The sequence below is a fragment of the Mya arenaria genome, chromosome 2 (genome assembly GCF_026914265.1).
Source record: "Mya arenaria isolate MELC-2E11 chromosome 2, ASM2691426v1".
NCBI lineage: Eukaryota > Metazoa > Mollusca > Bivalvia > Myida > Myidae > Mya > Mya arenaria.
The window spans coordinates 54,125,278-54,144,056 of NC_069123.1; the positions used below are offsets into that span (position 1 = coordinate 54,125,278).

The following is an 18,779-nucleotide window of genomic DNA, read 5'->3' on the forward strand; positions in this document are numbered from 1 at the left end:
CTGGCACGACATTGGACATTGGGCATTCAAAATCGAATGTTTTGCTGGCACGACATTGGACATTGGACATTCAAAAGTGAAAGTCGTGCTAGCACGACATTGGACATTGGACATTCAAAAGTGAAAGTCGTGCTGGCACGACATTGGACATTGTACATTCAAAATAGAATGTTGTGCTGGCACGACATTGGACATTGGACATTCAAAATCGAATGTTGTGCTGGCACGACATTGGACATTGGACATTCAAAAGTGAAAGTCGTGCTGACACGACATTGGACATTGGACATTGGACATTCAAAAATGAATGTTGTGCTAGCACGACATTGGACATTGGGATTTCGAAAATGAATGTCGTGCTAGCACGACATTGGACATTCAAAATCGAATGTTGTGCTGGCACGACATTGGACATTGGGCATTCAAAATCGAATGTTTTGCTGGCACGACATTGGACATTGGACATTCAAAAGTGAAAGTCGTGCTAGCACGACATTGGACATTGGACATTCAAAAGTGAAAGTCGTGCTAGCACGACATTGGACATTGGACATTCAACAAATTAATGTCGTGCCAGCACGACATTGGACATTGGACATTGGAATGTCGTGCCAGCAACACAGCCTTATTTTTCACGAAAAAGATTATCGAAAAAAAATAAAGCGCTTATTAATAAATATAACGCATATAAAAATCTGTTTATTAATCTTGCCATATGCTGTAAAATATAAAATTTGCGTTTAAGATGAATAATAAAACGCATGAAAGTTCTGTTGCTCAAATAAACGATAAGTGACCTGCACTCTTATATTTCTATTGCATGTTTGCTACTGAATGTCTACCGTCGGCACTAATGGCCTTTCAGACAAACTTGCGTGTCATTATCGTCCATATTATGTCCCATACTTATATTTGCATTGTTTCATATGCCATAAATCTGAGGCCGTATTTCATGCGGCCGTGCAAAAGTAATCAAAGGTATCGATGAATTGCTGTTTGCTCCTGTACTTCAATGACTTCTTATCGTTTAAAACCAGAGGATAAAATTTTACTTCTATTTCTTCATTAATTCCTTCTCTGGACACTCGTAAACCGTGCAAATGATGCTGAGTGGCGGCTCGCTGGTTTTTTACAGCTAAGTATACAAGGTCGGTTCTCAGACCAACGAGGCTTCTCATTCACGGCTTGCCGCTCAGTGACACTGGTGCCGCGGAGAGTTCATGTTCGGGTTATCGGGAAGCATTACAATCATAGTACATACGCTAATCTGTACATTGTGGTAAATGGACAATATCAGTTTTATTTGTTTCGGAATTAGTGTTGTTATAGATATAAAAGAAAGGAAAACAGATAGTTTGATGCCGAGTTCAACCATGTAAAACATTCAAAATGAGCTCAGGTGGCTGTGAACCACCTACTCAAGACTACGACTTCAGTGCTATCCCATACCCGTCGGAACTGCAGTCAGTTTCCTCTCGGGAGGTGGTAGTCAAGGTCAGCCTGGGTGTGGTGGTGAATCTCGTGGCCCTCGTCGGAAACGCTCTCGTCATCATCATCGTGGTGAGATCAAAGCGCATGCGCACCACGACTAACTACTACCTTGTGAACCTGGCCGTCTCCGACCTGCTGGTTGCGCTGATGCCAATCTGGGTGCACGTTGTCGCTAGCCTAAACGAGTTCTGGGTGTTCGGATCCTTCCTCTGCAAGTTCAACCCCTTCATGCAAAGTATTTATTCTCACAACTTAAGTTGTGATTAGTTGATTTGGCATGTACCCTTAATTTGAGCTTAAAACTGAAGTTCCTGCAGTAGTTTTACTATTTAAAAGAAACAAGGTTAACCGAAAGACCATCTAAAAAACAAGCTACGCAGACAAATGTAACAAATTAACATTGATTTTTTGGAAACAGTACAATAGTAGAATGCCAGATTATACAGACTACAAACTAAGACAACTACACGGGGTTTAAGATTGTGACAAGCATATACAAATATTTCTGTTTTGGTTAAAAAAACTTAATATTGCTTTATAAGCAATATAATGTTGAAGGGGCAGCTTTACGAATTTTATTTTTTTATATATTTTATTTCAATAAAATTCGATAAGAGAAACCAAAAGCCGTTGACCTGTTGTCTTCACTTGTCTGTAATTTTGTTTCTTTACAAATTCAAAGATCAATGAATAATTCATAACTTGTTAACCGTATTAAACAATGATTATATGCATACTATTTAAACTGCTCTTGGAAGCAATTGATAATGTAATTGGGGTAAGTACCTATGAAATTATGAATAATAAAAGGGTTTATTTTTTTTATTATTTATTTAATAAAGATTTATTGTCATATATTCGAAATCAACACTCATACACTAACTGTATGTTTGCGTCTTCGTGTTCACAAATAAGCTTCACTTATTGCAGGTTAACACAACTACTTATAATTTTAAGGATGGCTTAAGGACGCTCGACTTGTCAAATTTGTAGTGTCGCACTACAATAAATCCGGCAATAAATTTCGTAACCGCCTTTCGACGTTCATTCTTGCCAACTGGGGTTTATATTTTATGTCACTCCCCGAAGGTCCAAACGAACTCACACAATGTTACGCTCTTGAGGACAAAGTTCATTACCTTTTAAGGCATTTGATGTTATTCAGTACCAAACGGTAAAAGGGTTTAAATTATCTTCGAAAAACTAAGATCCATACTCTTGTGTGGTGAAATTGGGTAAAACTGTGCATATTACTATACATTTCATAGTTTGTCTATGCAGTATTATTTTTGATACGTAGATACATACTTGATATAATATCGGCCTATTGTTTCGAGAGATTTCAAACATTGATTTTTTGTTAACTATTCTGTTCTGAAAGACGGATCACGGGGGTACACGTATTCCGAATCTGCAAGGGTTTAAGTGGGATTTTGGAGCTTGATATGCAAGATGGCGGCAAAACCATGACGAAATAGGATTCGAAAGACACTTTTATAAATGAAAACAAACTGTGTGACAAAATTAAACTTTTGACAAACGTTCCATAATATTATGACAAACTTTCCATTATATTAAACTATCACGTGTTAAATACTTTCTTTAAAAATATTTTTAAAGCGATTTATTTGTCTTTTATTTACTGTTTATTTTTATTTTTCTCGCATTATAAGTACTTACAACCAACTGATAAAAATAAAAACTAAAACAACCTATTACAACCTCTTACCATTACAGTGGATAGTTATTTTTATATTTGCTAATTCATAATGGTCACATCAGAAGAACCAGTAATAAAATGAAAATATTGTTTACTGTTAACACTCGAATTAACGTCATGCTTCTATTGATAGGGCCAGCGATATGCCGAGATACAAAAAGATATCATCTCTGAGTTTAAACCGCTCTAGAAAACGGAAAACGGACAAGCCTTGTACCGACAATTCAAGAAATTTAGAGTTACCGTCACACCCCGAAAGAGTTTCAGTTTCACACCAAACAAAAGCGCGAAACGTCTTAAATACGATATTCAGAGGGGCACACATTTTCATCAGTTGATGATCTGCATAGTTCCAAATTGTAATCATAACCTATCGGGCATTTTTTCATTCCTTCTAACGATTAAGACCATATTCTTTCTACCGATCATTGATATCAGCACATACCAACAGAAGAGTTATAGAGGGCAATACACTTTTGATCAGACCAATTTGTTTTGTTCCTAGAGTCAAACTGACAAATGAGAGAATGCATGTATAAAACGTTTGTTGTGTATACAACACGTGATAGTTTAATATAATTGAAAGTTTGTCATAATATTATGGAACGTTTGTCACAAGTTTAATTTGTCATACCGTTTGTTTTCATTTATAAAAGTGTCTTTCAGTGCAGATGCCAAAAGGTGGTTAAACTATTTTCAGCACACATTTAGGTGGTTAAACCAAAATGAAATTGCCATGAAGGCTCTTGTACAGCAAAGGAATTGTCAGGAAATTAAAATACCACATTTACATAATGTTACAGCAGAAACCATTGCAAAAATATGTGTTTTTGAAACTTAAACGTCCTAAAAAGTATCAAAATCTCGCTTCCCACATTTGTAAACAACAGACTGGCCGAAGGTTTTCCTTCAATAACTTTTTTATTCCGTAACCTAAACGCATGAAATAAAAAGCCGAGTGAGGCATGGTAATTGTAGAGCCGAATGCGCGTCATGATATTTATGAAAGATATACTTTATACCACTTACCAGGCGAAAACAGGTTCCAAAAATCCTATTTCGTCATGGTTTCGCCGCCATCTTGCATATCAAGCTCCAAAACCTCACTTAAAACCCTTGCAGATTCGGAATACGTGTACCCCCCTGCGGATGAGGCCTTACAAATAAACGTTATTTTGATAATCGTCAAACAAATTCCCAGAATTCGTTGTGTAACACGTTTGCAGATTTCATTGTAAATTATTAATGATTGATATATTCAAAAATAAGAACCGTCAACGGTATTTAAACAGTGGTATTTAAACGATTCATTTAAACAAAATGCCCACAATGAACATCTTATTTAAAAAAAATCGTCGCCGTAGTCTTTGAGTATCTTAGAATTATTTAAAGACAACATTTTCTTTGCATTTATGGATTCACTTATATCTCTTTTTCCGCTGTACCCTCAACCATGCTCGCATCATATCGTGCAGCAGTCCAGGTCTAAAGGGGTTCTATGCTCACATAGGAGCGCAGTCTATTCGAGAGCTTAGTGTTTTAATGGACATTCCTTAGTTCTTTCATCTCAATAGCTTCCTCCGTTATTTCCGTATAGTTTTCGCAACTTCGAAAAGAGCTAGAATACAGAACAAACAAGACGGCTATATCAATATAATTCTCCTAAAAACCGTATTCAATTACCATTCCTAAATATTTAGATGATCAGGAATAGTGAAGGTCCGGTAAACACGCTTACCAAAGGAACAAGAACTATTTTAAAGTAAATCGGTTAAGTGCTATGGCACTGATCCAAAAATAACACAGGACATAATAGTAATTCAGCAGGTATTGAAACAGAAATTAAACAAAGCAATTGATTGTTCTATTATAAAAGAATTCTTGATATAAGAGTTTTACTTTTATAAAAACTGGGTAAAGGGTTACAAAAATACACACGCTAAACATGGCCTTGGCATCTTGGTTGACCCGAAACGTAAACAGTCCGTGACCTAATTTAAAACGTGCTGATCAACTGCATTTAAAAAATAGCAAATAAATGTGTTGTATCTGCGAAAGCAATCAACAAAGGAAGACAAATAACTAAATGGCACAAAGAAATATACAGAGCATACTTGTTGATTCCCGTAAGGAAAAGGCCATGAAAAGAAGAACTAAGCGCCAAGATCAGGCACAGAACTGCCGATGAACAAATTGTCGCCAGATTTATATTTGTTTCCACTTTTAAGCGAATAATTATTCAAGTTAGAAAAAATATCACTTATTTATACATGATAATTTTACATTAATGTTGTGTCCATATGTTATCTTTAAGTCACAGCAATGTGTTCGAGCATGTTCACGCTGGTGGTGATAGCCGGGGACCGGTTCTACGCTATCATGTTTCCGATGCACTCTCGGGTCACCAAGAGGAAAGTCAGTTATCTTCTCATCCTGGTGTGGATGGCCTCTATTGCTATAGCTACTCCACTCCTCTTCATGTACTATTATATTGAACGTCAGTGGGCAGATGTATTAGAGACATACTGTGATGAAAAATGGCCAATGAAAACGGAAGCTGATGGTAGCTGTGATGGAGGCTTGACCTCCAAGAAAGTGTACTGGATTGTAGTGTGTGGTGTGTTAAACTGGACTCCGATGTTGATTATGATGCTTTCGTATACATTTATTGTGATAAAACTGCGGAAACATAAGATAGGACCGAAGTTAGGAGCGTCATCCAAATCATCCGTTCAACAGCGATCAACGAGAAAGGTACCCTTAAATGGTTACATTGCGATATTATAAAAAAAAACAGTTTGATTCTCTCCATTATTATTTAAACTATTGTGTTTAAACATTGCGACAGGATAGCCAATGAGAACGCAACACACAAAACATATGTCATATACCCTGGAATGTCATGAATTTCAAATACTTGTCTTAATGAGCAGTTTAGTATTTCGCAAACGAGCGTTCATCTCGCAAACACCCAGAAAAGACAGAAAACACGCTGGTCATAAGCGCTTGTTTATAAATGGAAATTATTACAGCTCATGATTTCGTGTCACCTGGCCCAAATTTCTCGAAATTTCTTAAACTTAACAGGCATCAGTAGCTTATTTCAATAAGCCAAAAATTGATTTTGATAACTAAAACTTGTTATTTATATTATCATATTAAAAGTCTAAGTAATATGTAAACTTTCACACAAACACGCCCTGTTTGTTTCAATTATTCAATACCTAAACGTTTGGTGTTACGCTTCCATCAGGAGATCAATATGCAATAACCTTTTTATATAAGGTCTATTTATGGTAGTTAATATTATGCAAATTATAGAAAAAGAAATGAAGAGAGCTTAGCTTACAAGTTTAGCGGGAAAGAGTTATACGGAACTTAAGATGTATCGAGAAATTGGGCCCAGAAGTTTAGCGTAGGCGCTACTAGTTTGTGTGTCCAATATTATCTACCTATTTTTTGCCGTAAAATAACAGTTTAAACGCCAGTTTATATTCGTATTCATAACATACTTCATTCTGTAACATCCTTGTATCAGTTCGTTGATGTGTTTCAGGTTGTTATCATGCTGTTCTCCGTACTGCTGGTGTTCATTGTGTGTGCTGTGCCTTTCCAGACGATCAAAATATACTTTCTTTTCACACAAGGTCAGCAAGGTTACAAGGTATGCTATGTCCGCTACAGTTGTCTATGTTATGGCTCTATTTTCAACTAACTAGATCTTCTAACAGCTGGTATTGAAAACAAATTATTTTAGAAAATCGAATTTTGCGTCGCTTTCTTGTTTAGACATTGGTTTTTAGCCGACCATTCCAGAGCGGTAATTCTATTGCGTATTTATAACAAACACACTACAACAGTGTATGTGTGTGTATACCACATGTTTAATTGCGTCAAAATGCTACATAGGAAGGCAACATTTTGCTTCGAATGAAGACTTTAAACAAAGGTAAATTCACTATTTCTTCACCATTTTAAATGAAACATGGCGCAGTCTTCGCCGCTAACGGAGCCCCGCCTTCGGTCTTTTACCAGAGTTTGATTGAGAGTTTAGATTCTTAAAACACTTCGACAAACTTTTTCACAATACGGCCGTCTGACGGAGCACTGTCAAAACATTGTTTTGGATGCAGGTTGTCGAAGTGTTTGATGAAACTAATCACCTTATCAATCTCCGGTAATAAAAAGAAGGCGGGGCACTTTAAGCGGCATAGACTGCCCTTTGTTTTATTTAAAATGATGTAGTAAAAGAAAAGTTATCTTTTCATTTTAAGCAAAATGTTGCCTTCCGACGTAGCATATGTGACGTAATTTATTACGCGGTATACACACACTGTACAAGATAAACTACAAAGACAAGCCCTTGTTCTTATTGTACGAAACATAAGTCTCTTAAAACAGGTTTAAGCCAAGCTCACTTTTTTGTTCTGAGATCTGAGACTTTCAAAGGAAATTATCGTTATGAAAATCTCGACCGACTATTTTTTCTCGTTATACAATTTAGTAATTTGGCCAAATGTAATAAGATACTTAAGGTTTTCACGCTTAAGATATTTTGAGAAATTGAAACAGTTAAATACATGCATACTTTTAATCATTGATTAACATTGATGTAGACCGTGTGTGAAACCTCATGTACTTCCGGTTATTTGACATAACCATTTAACCCTTATGACATTAAAGATGATATCTGCCATTGCTTTGCTTCTGGTCACGTAGCTTCCTTTGTATAATTTAACCAAAACCTTCAATGTAAAGAAAAATTGTGACCAGATGGCATACCTAATGCTAGTTGGTATAGTGCATTTAAAGTTGCACTCACACAGATTGAGACAAAGTTTTGCAAAATTCCATGGACACAAGTGATATAAGACTGCTGACAAAAAATATATCGCAGATTTTTATATTTAAGTTCAAATATTAATGTTCTATTGATTTTTCTTAAACCATTATTAACGGTTAAGCCATTAAACATTAATTTTTGAACGGAAATATGCAAATCTGCAATCTGATCTTTTGTCAGCAATCTTTTATCATTGGTTTGCCGATATTTACGCAAAAAATTGCTATTTCCAAGACAAAAAAAGTTGTAAAAACGGTTAATCTGTGAGAGTGCAGCTTTAAAGTGATTACATTTCATTACTTGTGGTTCTTATATACATTACTATATTCTTGTTTGAAACAATTGAATTGTTTTTTCCAGCTCCCTGACTGGTTCAATACGCTAGATTTCGGTGCTGTCCTGCTCATGTATAGTAACGCTGCTATTAATCCTATCATTTACGCCGGCTTCAACGAGAGTTTCCGAAATGGCTTCAAAGATCTCGTCAACTGTATCATGAATAGACGAACGCCCACCGCCTCCGAGACGTTTGAGACCGAATATAAACAGAGATCAACGGTGAGGACGAAGAACGTTCCCTTGGCAACGCTGACTAGAGTACCGTTTACTGTACAGGAGGGGATAGAGCTGAATGGACAAACACCAGGGAAGGATTGTACCGCGATTGAACCAACGGCTGGAACCAGTCAAATGCCCTTTTCGTCAAGGCTTTAATGCGTTATAATACATAAGTTTAATGCTTTTTTATTGTTAACCGATTTTCTCAAATCGCACAGTTATATTCAAAAGTTTTTATTGAAAATAAACATTCCGAGAATAAAAACAGCTGCAGTGCAAAGGCATATCAACAAGAAAAGCGAGGACCTCTTGATAAGCGCACAAAGTCAGAATATAATAGTGGCATTGGAATAAAGCCATACACACATGACCAAATAATATTTTACAAGTAAGTTCAAAATCTACTCGATAAAATGAGATATGGAATACAATATGTTAGACATGTATACAAAAAGTACCTTAAATACGTAAAGTACTGTATGAATTGTATTCTTTCAAGTTCGATACAATGTGATTGTACAATTAAAACAAAGTTTGAAGTTACAGTGATATCAACGTTGTATACAGAGTTGCATCCGGATAGAATCACATTATATGAAAAGCTCATGAAAATGGGAAAGCGAGATTACAAACGCTGACCTCTACCGCAAAACTATTCATATAGTTAATGTTTGTTCTTCGTTCACAATTCATGTACATCCATTAAAGTGCTGTTTTTGACTGTGCTGTCATTGTTCAATATTTATAAAGTCAATGAGAACATGGTCCGACATATAAGTCGTCAATAGCGATGTCAGACAGAGGCCCCGGTCCTCGGGTCGCTCTAATTTCCACCTCCACTACAGGCTGAAAAAAAAATAAAAAATTAAAGCATCAATAATTATTATAATATAATATAATTAAAACAGCAACACAATACTGGGCCTACTGCTAGGAATACTATATTGCACTTTGCTGACTGCAAGGAATACTACATTGTACTGTGCCCGTAGTCATAGTCGTATCGAGTATGGACATAAATGTTTGGTAATATAAATGATAAATGAAGTATTTTCAGCGAAATATGCACGAACTAATAAAATACGGACGCCAATAAGCATTTAGTAATGGCTTAAAATTGTTAGTATGTTCTTAGTAAAATTAATGGTTTGATGTGACACTGTCGCATAACCATTTATTTTGTGCTAGTACATACTTACTTTCTTTGAGTTTTTCAGTGGTCTACGTGATATTTTGTTAATACCCACTAGATCACTAAACCATATTAAATGATATTCAACAGAAAACTGCATTTTGAACATAAGAAGCGAAACGCTGACATTCTTCTGTAAACTATAAACCGTTCAATTGAACCCATAGCCGACTAAAGTAAACATTCTTACCCAGCAGAAAAACATGCAGTTGATTGTGTGGACGTACTCTCGGCGCCTCCACCTGTTGTCCACCTCTGGGCTGATCTCGAACTTGCTTACTCCGTTTACTAGCACAGTCAACTTGCCCATATCCTTGCCGAACATGCTATAGTAAAACCTAAGGGAAAAACACATTCAAGGTATGAAATCTTAAGATTCAGTGCAAAATTGTTTGTGAACTCACTTAAACAATACTGCTAGTGTTTCAGCAATACATTAATTAAATTTATGCCTTTTAACTGAACCTAACGAAACATAGTTGCAAAATTGTTCGATCTGTTATGTACAAATGGCAAACTTCCTAACGCAACAACTTTTAACGTAATCATCTCAAGATTACTCGAGAGGTTGCGTGAGCACGGGTAGGTGTGGATGTTTTTGTGCACGATGTAAACTTGTCAGCATTTACAACACAATCGTATTCAACTCGTCCTGGAAATATGTCAATAAGCCCGCCAAAGGATCGCTTACTAAAATATTTCCGGAACTCTTTGAATAAAATTGTATTTTATATGACGACTCTTGACATATCCAATATATCTCAAATACTCGAGAGGTTGCGGAACACTACGTGCATGGAAACGGGTATCTGTGGACATTTTTGTGGACGATGTCAACGAGGTATGTGCACCTTGTACAAGTTTAGAACTGCATGTGCGGTAGCACGAGGAACGCGATGTATGGGATGTCAGAGAGAATACAAGTACAAAAAAAAAAAAACAGAAAAAATACCTGTACGTGTAGCTACGCGTACACGTACAAGAAGTGTTGAAGAACCGCTCTACTGTCTATAGTCACGTGATCAAGTATTCCAATACAACAGTTTTTAAGCTACCATTATAATAGCAGACTAAAATGCAATATCTGGTCATCGTCGATTGCCTTATGCATGCATTATGCATATTAAGAAATGTAATTTGTTTGCACGTGACATAATATTCAATACAGTACATATTTTGAGATGTATTCGAGCTTATTACAGACTGTTACAACGGTGGTGGTGTTAGTAGTTTATACTCCGGGTCCCGGCGTGAGCACACTGAAGGGTCCCAGAGTGACAGTTCAACCACCGCACACCTATCCTGGGCAGACTATCAGGCGGTTAACCAGTACTAGGTGCCTTCACCTCTGCAAGGAACTGGCAACTTCTGTACATGCCAGGGACAGTGGTACAGTGCGAATAGTCGTAGAAAGGATTTCATAACTTATCACAACAGAAGAAACCTGGTCCGCCCGGGAATGGAACCCGGGTTGTCCGATTCACAGTACAACGCTCTATCGATTGAGCTAACCGGGCGGACTGTTACAACATGCGAAACATATGCATTTTCACGTTTCCCTATTTATTCAACTTGCCTCAGTTTTGTCTTATTTTACTTCTTTGTCTCAGAAAGAAGTGATTTTTTGCATCAATGTTTTCAATTGAGTCAAAATTAATAAGATTAATCGCAATATAATAGATCTCAAGTGTTTGAGAAACTGCCGAAAAACTTATTTAGTAACGCTAGCCATAAAACATCAATTGTCGAACGTAAACATGAAAAATATGCGATCTGATCTTTCGTCAGCTGTTTTATCACTGCTTTACAGACATTTACGCAAAGACTGACCATGACAAAAATGTCAAAACGGACAATTTGTGAGAGTGCGACTTTGATAGGCGCAAATTATTTTGTGATTTCAGTCCCGAGTTGTGTTCCCTGCTCACACTACATGTTTAAACGTTTCAACGTGCTTCCATTACCATTGTGTGTGGGGTTTTTTATTTCGAAATATTACTCTTTATAATATCTGTTACAATAGGCAAAAACTAAGCTGTTGCATTAGAAATTGATATTTACTAGAACGTACTCAATTAGTTTGAGACTACGTAAAAAACAACAGGAGGTTGATCCTTACCGCCTGTCATACCTACATTATACAGACTGATGGGTTGAACGGATTAAGGAGCAGAATTCCAGTAATGTGTATACTGGTACTCTCTGATTCCTTCATTTTGCTGGCATCCATCAACAAGTAGGAAGCTGGAATGTACATCAAAAAGGTTTGAGCAAAATCATGAGTATCAAATTATCAATACAAAACATGGCCCCAAAATACTAAAAATAATATAGGTCCCGGCTTGATTGAAAGTGTTCATTGTTGGCAAAGTAATATCGTCGGCGCCCCTAGCATGAATTCTAAGTTATAAACGCGAATAAAATGGATTAATATTTCACGGCTACTAAAAGCCAGCTCCTCCACTTAACTGTGGTGCAAATAAAATGAGCTGTCGACACTTCCGTGGTGCAGCTGTGCCTTGTGTTAACCTCTACACACATGAATATGATTTCAGTTTACTTGATAATTTTATTAAAAGGGCATATTTCGAAAATCGGAGAATGTGGTACCGTGTAAGAACACTTTAACTGCAGATTGGCTACGATTTTATTTCAATATTGTGCGAACTGTAATGCCAGGAGCTTTTATCCCGATTCTGACATGTGCATTTTTTGAGATCTGCTAACATTCCAAGTTTACTTCGTTTCTTACACACACCGTAAGAATATTCTGGCACATTCAAATTACAGTTATAGTAAGTACCTACGACGGTACACAATATAATTAATGAGCACTTCTTTAAAAGGAAATATGCAAAAATAGTCAAAGTGGACCAGGCGCTGTTGCCCTAGAGATTGTGCTGTCGATTGATGTAAGTAAAAGCCATGCACCGATAAATGTCCGTAGCATGTGTGGCATGCCACCAAATTCATCAACTAAAACATGTTCCTTATATTCTATAACTTAAAAGCATACAATCGTCTTTGAAGGTATGTCAGAATTTCTTGAATAACTTTACCCCAAACGCAGATAAGTCCTTATAACTGTTTGTACATTACAGATGAGGATTTTCAAAGGTAGACAAAAGAGCCTGTTTGGATCAGGCAGAGAAAAGGTATTGAATATATTTGTTTGTTTTGGTTGTCAGATAAAACACTAGTACGGATTCGTTTTGCCTTTATATCATTTGTACCTGAATAAAATGCTATGGCGTACGTTGCTGGAACCGTTGCGACTGTGTTGCAACATGGCAAAAAAGATTGCGGTATGTCTGACCTGTTTTATTCTCGTACGTATTATCCGTGTCCGGACCAGTACCAGGTGTCATCGTTGCCCCAGCATGGGATTTCCACCCCGCCCCGGGTACAGTGCTACTTGTGGTGATTTTGAACTGTGACAAACAGCTGATCTCCATATCACAGTATACACTTATCTTGTAATACGAAAAGTGTTTATAATCTGAAGAAAAAAAGTTTCTAGTATTGGTCAATGAAGAGTTTCGGGGTTTTCTCCTACAAAAAGACAATGCTATTTTAAAGGTACTAAATATTTAGCCTTGGAAACACTTGTTTCAGTGAACTCGAATTTAACTGAACGTTCTAATTTGATGCGTGTGTGGGAAAAAGACCCTAGACATTTTGAGAAATATTGCATCGTGAAAATGCCGAAATTGGGAAATTTTACAGTTGAAAGAAAAAGCTGTCTAGTCTTCTACGAAATTAGGAAATGATTTAATATTAGTTTATTTTCCCTTTAAAAGACCAAAAATGGCTGAAATATCAATAATTGGGGTGTAAATATACGAGTAAATTGCAATAAATCATGACAGATAATATTTCACACTGATCTGAATGTGATGAAAGTCAATGATGTCTGATTTCAATTATCAAAAAAACTTTACATCACATAATTTATTAGGATGTTGAAAATGAACTTGTACAGGTAAAAAAAACTGTCTAAAAAAATAGGATTTTTTTCTGAAGATTGGGAAAAATATCTTATATTTTGCTTTGGGAATGGGTCCAATAGTCGGACCTGTGGGTACTATAGAAAAAACTCTGACAGGGTTTGTGTTTGAATAGTTGACTACTGGGCGTGTTTGTCACTGTCGTTTTAAAGCTAGACCAAATGTTATGTTCAAAACTAATTACGTTCTAAGCATTTACTCCTTATTCTGTAAGTTCAATGTCAAGGGGTAAGTTTCACAAATGCTCATCTTCAGCCAGGCTAAATTAAAGAAAATAAGAAAACATAATGAGCTTGAAATCTATGTAATGATGAAATATTGGCATTATAGAAGGCAAACACATACATCTTGTTTTATATTGCACCAACCAATGTTTCTTATACGACAAGTCCGAAATCGAAAAAGCTGTGTGAAGTTGGCTAAACATACGACATTGGACATTGGACATTCAAGATCGAATATTGTGCTGGCATGACATTGGACATTCAAAATTGAAAGTCGTGCTGGCACGACATTGGACATTGGACATTCAAGAATGAATGTCGTGCCAGCACGACATTGGACATTGGGATTTCAAACATGAATGTCGTGCTGGCACGACATTAGACATTGGAAAATTCAAAATCGAATGTTGTGCTGGCACGACATTGGACATTGGACATTCAAAATCGAATGTTGTGCTGGCACGACATTGGACATTGGACATTCAAAAATGAATGTCGTACCAGCACGACATTAAACATTGGACATTTGAATTTCAAAAAGGAATGTCGTGCTAGCACGACATTGGACATTGGACATTCAAAATCGAATGTTTTGCTGGCACGACATTGGACATTGGACATTCAAAAGTGAAAGTCGTGCTAGCACGACATTGGACATTGGACATTTACAATCGAATGTTGTGCTGGCACGACATTGGACATTGGACATTCAAAATCGAATGTTTAGCTGGCACGACATTGGACATTGGACATTCAAAAGTGAAAGTCGTGCTAGCACGACATTGGACATTGGACATTCAAAAGTGAAAGTCGTGCTAGCACGACATTGGACATTCAAAAATGAATGTCGTACCAGCACGACATTGGACATTGGACATTCAAAAATGAATGTCGTGCCAGCACGACATTGGACATTGGAATTTCAAAAATGAATATCGTGCTAGCACGACAATGGACATCGGACATTCAAAATCGAATGTTGTACTGGCACGACATTGGACATTGGACATTCAAAAGTGAAAGTCGTGCTAGCACGATATTGGGCATTGGACATTCAAAAATGAATGTCGTGCTAGCACGACATTGGACATTGGACATTCAAAATCGAATGTTTTGCTGGCACGACATTGGACATTGGACATTCAAAAGTGAAAGTCGTGCTAGCACGACATTGGACATTGGACATTTACAATCAAATGTTGTGCTGGCACGACATTGGACATTAGACATTCAAAAGTGAAAGTCGTGCTAGCACGACATTGGACATTGGACATTCAAAAATCGAATGTTGTGCTAGCACGACATTGGACATTCAAAATTGAAAGTCGTGCTGGCACGACATTGGACATTGGACATTCAAAATCGAATGTTTAGCTGGCACGACATTGGACATTGGACATTCAAAAGTGAAAGTCGTGCTAGCACGACATTGGACATTGGACATTCAAAAGTGAAAGTCGTGCTAGCACGACATTGGACATTCAAAAATGAATGTCGTACCAGCACGACATTGGACATTGGACATTCAAAAATGAATGCCGTGCCAGCACGACATTGGACATTGGAATTTCAAAAATGAATATCGTGCTAGCACGACAATGGACATCGGACATTCAAAATCGAATGTTGTACTGGCACGACATTGGACATTGGACATTCAAAAGTGAAAGTCGTGCTAGCACGATATTGGGCATTGGACATTCAAAAATGAATGTCGTGCTAGCACGACATTGGACATTGGACATTCAAAATCGAATGTTTTGCTGGCACGACATTGGACATTGGACATTCAAAAGTGAAAGTCGTGCTAGCACGATATTGGGCATTGGACATTCAAAAATGAATGTCGTGCTAGCACGACATTGGGCATTGGACATTCAAAATCGAATGTTTTGCTGGCACGACATTGGACATTGGACATTCAAAAGTGAAAGTCGTGCTAGCACGACATTGGACATTGGACATTTACAATCAAATGTTGTGCTGGCACGACATTGGACATTGGACATTCAAAATCGAATGTTTTGCTGGCACGACATTGGACATTGGACATTCAAAAGTGAAAGTCGTGCTAGCACGACATTGGACATTGGACATTCAAAAGTGAAAGTCGTGCTAGCACGACATTGGACATTGGACATTCAAAAGTGAAAGTCGTGCTAGCACGACATTGGACATTGGACATTCAAAAGTGAAAGTCGTGCTAGCACGACATTGGACATTGGACATTCAAAAATGAATGTCGTGCCAGCACGACATTGGACATTGGAATTCAAAAATGAATGTCGTGCTAGCACGACATTGGACATCGGACATTCAAAATCGAATGTTGTACTGGCACGACATTGGACATTGGACATTCAAAAGTGAAAGTCATGCTAGCACGACATTGGGCATTGGATATTCAAAAATGAATGCCGTGCACGCACGACATTGGACATTGGACATTGGACATTCAAAAATGAATGTCGTGCTAGCACGACATTGGACATTGGACATTCAAAATCGAATGTTGTGCTGGCACGACATTGGACATTAGACATTCAAAAGTGAAAGTCGTGCTAGCACGACATTGGACATTGGACATTCAAAAATCGAATGTTGTGCTAGCACGACATTGGACATTCAAAATTGAAAGTCGTGCTGGCACGACATTGGACATTGGAGATTCAAAAATGAATGTCGTGCTACCACGACATTGGACATTGGACATTTGGATTTCAACAATGAATGTCGTGCTAGCACGACATTGGACATTGGACATTCAAAATCGAATGGTGTGCTGGCACGACATTGGACATTGGATATTCAAAAGTGAAAGTCGTGCTGGCACGACATTGGACATTGGACATTCAAAAATGAATGTCGTGCCAGCACGACATTAGACATTGGACATTGGGATTTCAAAAATGATTCAAAATCGAATGTTGTGCTGGCACGGCATTGGACATTTAAAATCGAATGTTGTGCTGGCACGACATTGGACATTGGACATTCAAAATTGAAAGTCGTGCTGGCACGACATTGGACATTCGACAGTCATAAATTGAAAGTCGTGTCAGCACGACATTGGACATTCAAAAATGAAAGTAGTGCTGGCACATTCAAATTAATGTATGACATGTTTTATGAATTAATGTTTTCTACTGACTTTAAATTAATTCGGATGGCATGCAATTTTCGGAATTAATTTTTTTGAGATATTGTCTTAAAATTATTTGAAAAGGGTTAGAGATCACAAAAGCAATGACTCATTATAAATTTATAAACACCAAGAGAGCATTGTCATTACGATTCCATCGCAATATTTGAACCTTAAGCATGATTCAGATAGACATGATGTCACATATGCACAGAAAGATTCAAATGCATATACTTATGAATGGTCGTGGATTATATGTAGACAAACAGTGATAATGCTTTCGAAATGACATACTTTTAATAAGCTTAATGTTTACACACCACTGCTACACATCCAGTACCATTTATAAATGAAGTGATATTCACAGTATATGATGACATATGGAAAATATACACATGCAGTGATGATTCCAAAAAATATAAATGTAATCGTTCATACATCTACTTTATCTGGTTTTACGTATTATAACACAAAATATTGTCAATGAGCCGATTAAGTAACCTATTACTGCCTGTCGACTTATTTTTTATTGACTCAATTAGTCACAGTATTCGAATTTGAATGTCCCATGTCCAATGTCGTGCCAGCAAAAAATTCGATTTTGAATGTCCAATGTCCAATGTCGTGCCAGCACAACATTCACTTTTGAATGTCCAATGTCCAATGTCGTGCCAGCGCAACATTCGATTTTGAATGTCCAATGTCCAATGTCGTGCTAGCACGACATTCATTTTTGAAATTCCAATGTCCAATGTCGTGCTGGCACGACATTCATTTTTGAATGTCCAATGTCCAATGTCGTGCTAGCACGACTTTCACTTTTTAATGTCCGATGTCCAATGTCGTGCCAGCACAACATTCGATTTTGAATGTCCAATGTCCAATGTCGTGCTAGCACGACTTTCACTTTTGAATGTCCAATGTCCAATATCGTGCTAGCACGACATTCATTTTTGAAATACCAATGTCCAATGTCGTGCCAGCACAACATTCGGTTTTGAATGTCCAATGTCCAATGTCGTGCTTTTGAAATTCCAATGTCCAATGTCGTGCTAGCACGACATTCATTTTTGAATGTCCAATGTCCATTGTCGTGCCAGCACAACATTCGATGTTGAATGTCCAATGTCCAATGTCGTGCTAGCACGACTTTCAATTTTGAATGTCGAAGGTCCAATGTCGTGCCAGCACAACATTCGATTTTGAATGTCCAATGTCGTGCCAGCACAACATTCGATCTTAAATGTCCAATGTCCATTATCGTATGTTTAGCTAACTTCACACAGCTAAGAGAATATATACCTTACATAAATTTGTCCCTTCTTTGCATATATAAAGTCGATCGGTCCGTATATCACTGTATTATTGGTATACTTATGATCGGAAGTAGAGCAGCAACAAAGGGCAAGCCCGTAGTGGATATCCTATTACCCATCATTTCAATCAAGGAAAACATAGCCTTTTCAATATTTATTTCATTTTCATTGTCTTTATCTTATGTTTGGAAAATAATGGGCAAGGCTCGGACGAAGAGTAGATAAAACAGAGCTGCCACAGACTGACCTTTTTCTTACGATAGTCAGAAAAAAGAGGCCTGAATAA

At 37.3% G+C, this 18,779-nt stretch overlaps 2 protein-coding genes across 2 annotated transcripts; one reads left to right on the forward strand and one right to left on the reverse strand.

The window, feature by feature from the left end:
• The first annotated feature begins 1,389 nt into the window (after window positions 1-1,389).
• LOC128215888 (QRFP-like peptide receptor) lies at window positions 1,390-8,768 on the forward strand. Its single transcript, XM_052922498.1, has 4 exons — window positions 1,390-1,726; window positions 5,526-5,965; window positions 6,768-6,875; window positions 8,415-8,768. Exons 1-4 carry the CDS (start codon window positions 1,390-1,392, stop codon window positions 8,766-8,768), a joined length of 1,239 nt encoding a protein of 412 aa, XP_052778458.1.
• Window positions 8,769-9,362: 594 nt separating this feature from the next.
• LOC128215899 (MAM and LDL-receptor class A domain-containing protein 1-like) lies at window positions 9,363-13,172 on the reverse strand. Its single transcript, XM_052922507.1, has 4 exons — window positions 13,121-13,172; window positions 11,940-12,048; window positions 9,995-10,142; window positions 9,363-9,458 (listed from the first exon to the last, which is right to left on the reverse strand). The coding sequence occupies exons 1-4, from the start codon at window positions 13,170-13,172 to the stop codon at window positions 9,363-9,365; spliced, it is 405 nt and encodes a 134-aa protein (XP_052778467.1).
• Window positions 13,173-18,779: the final 5,607 nt, after the last annotated feature.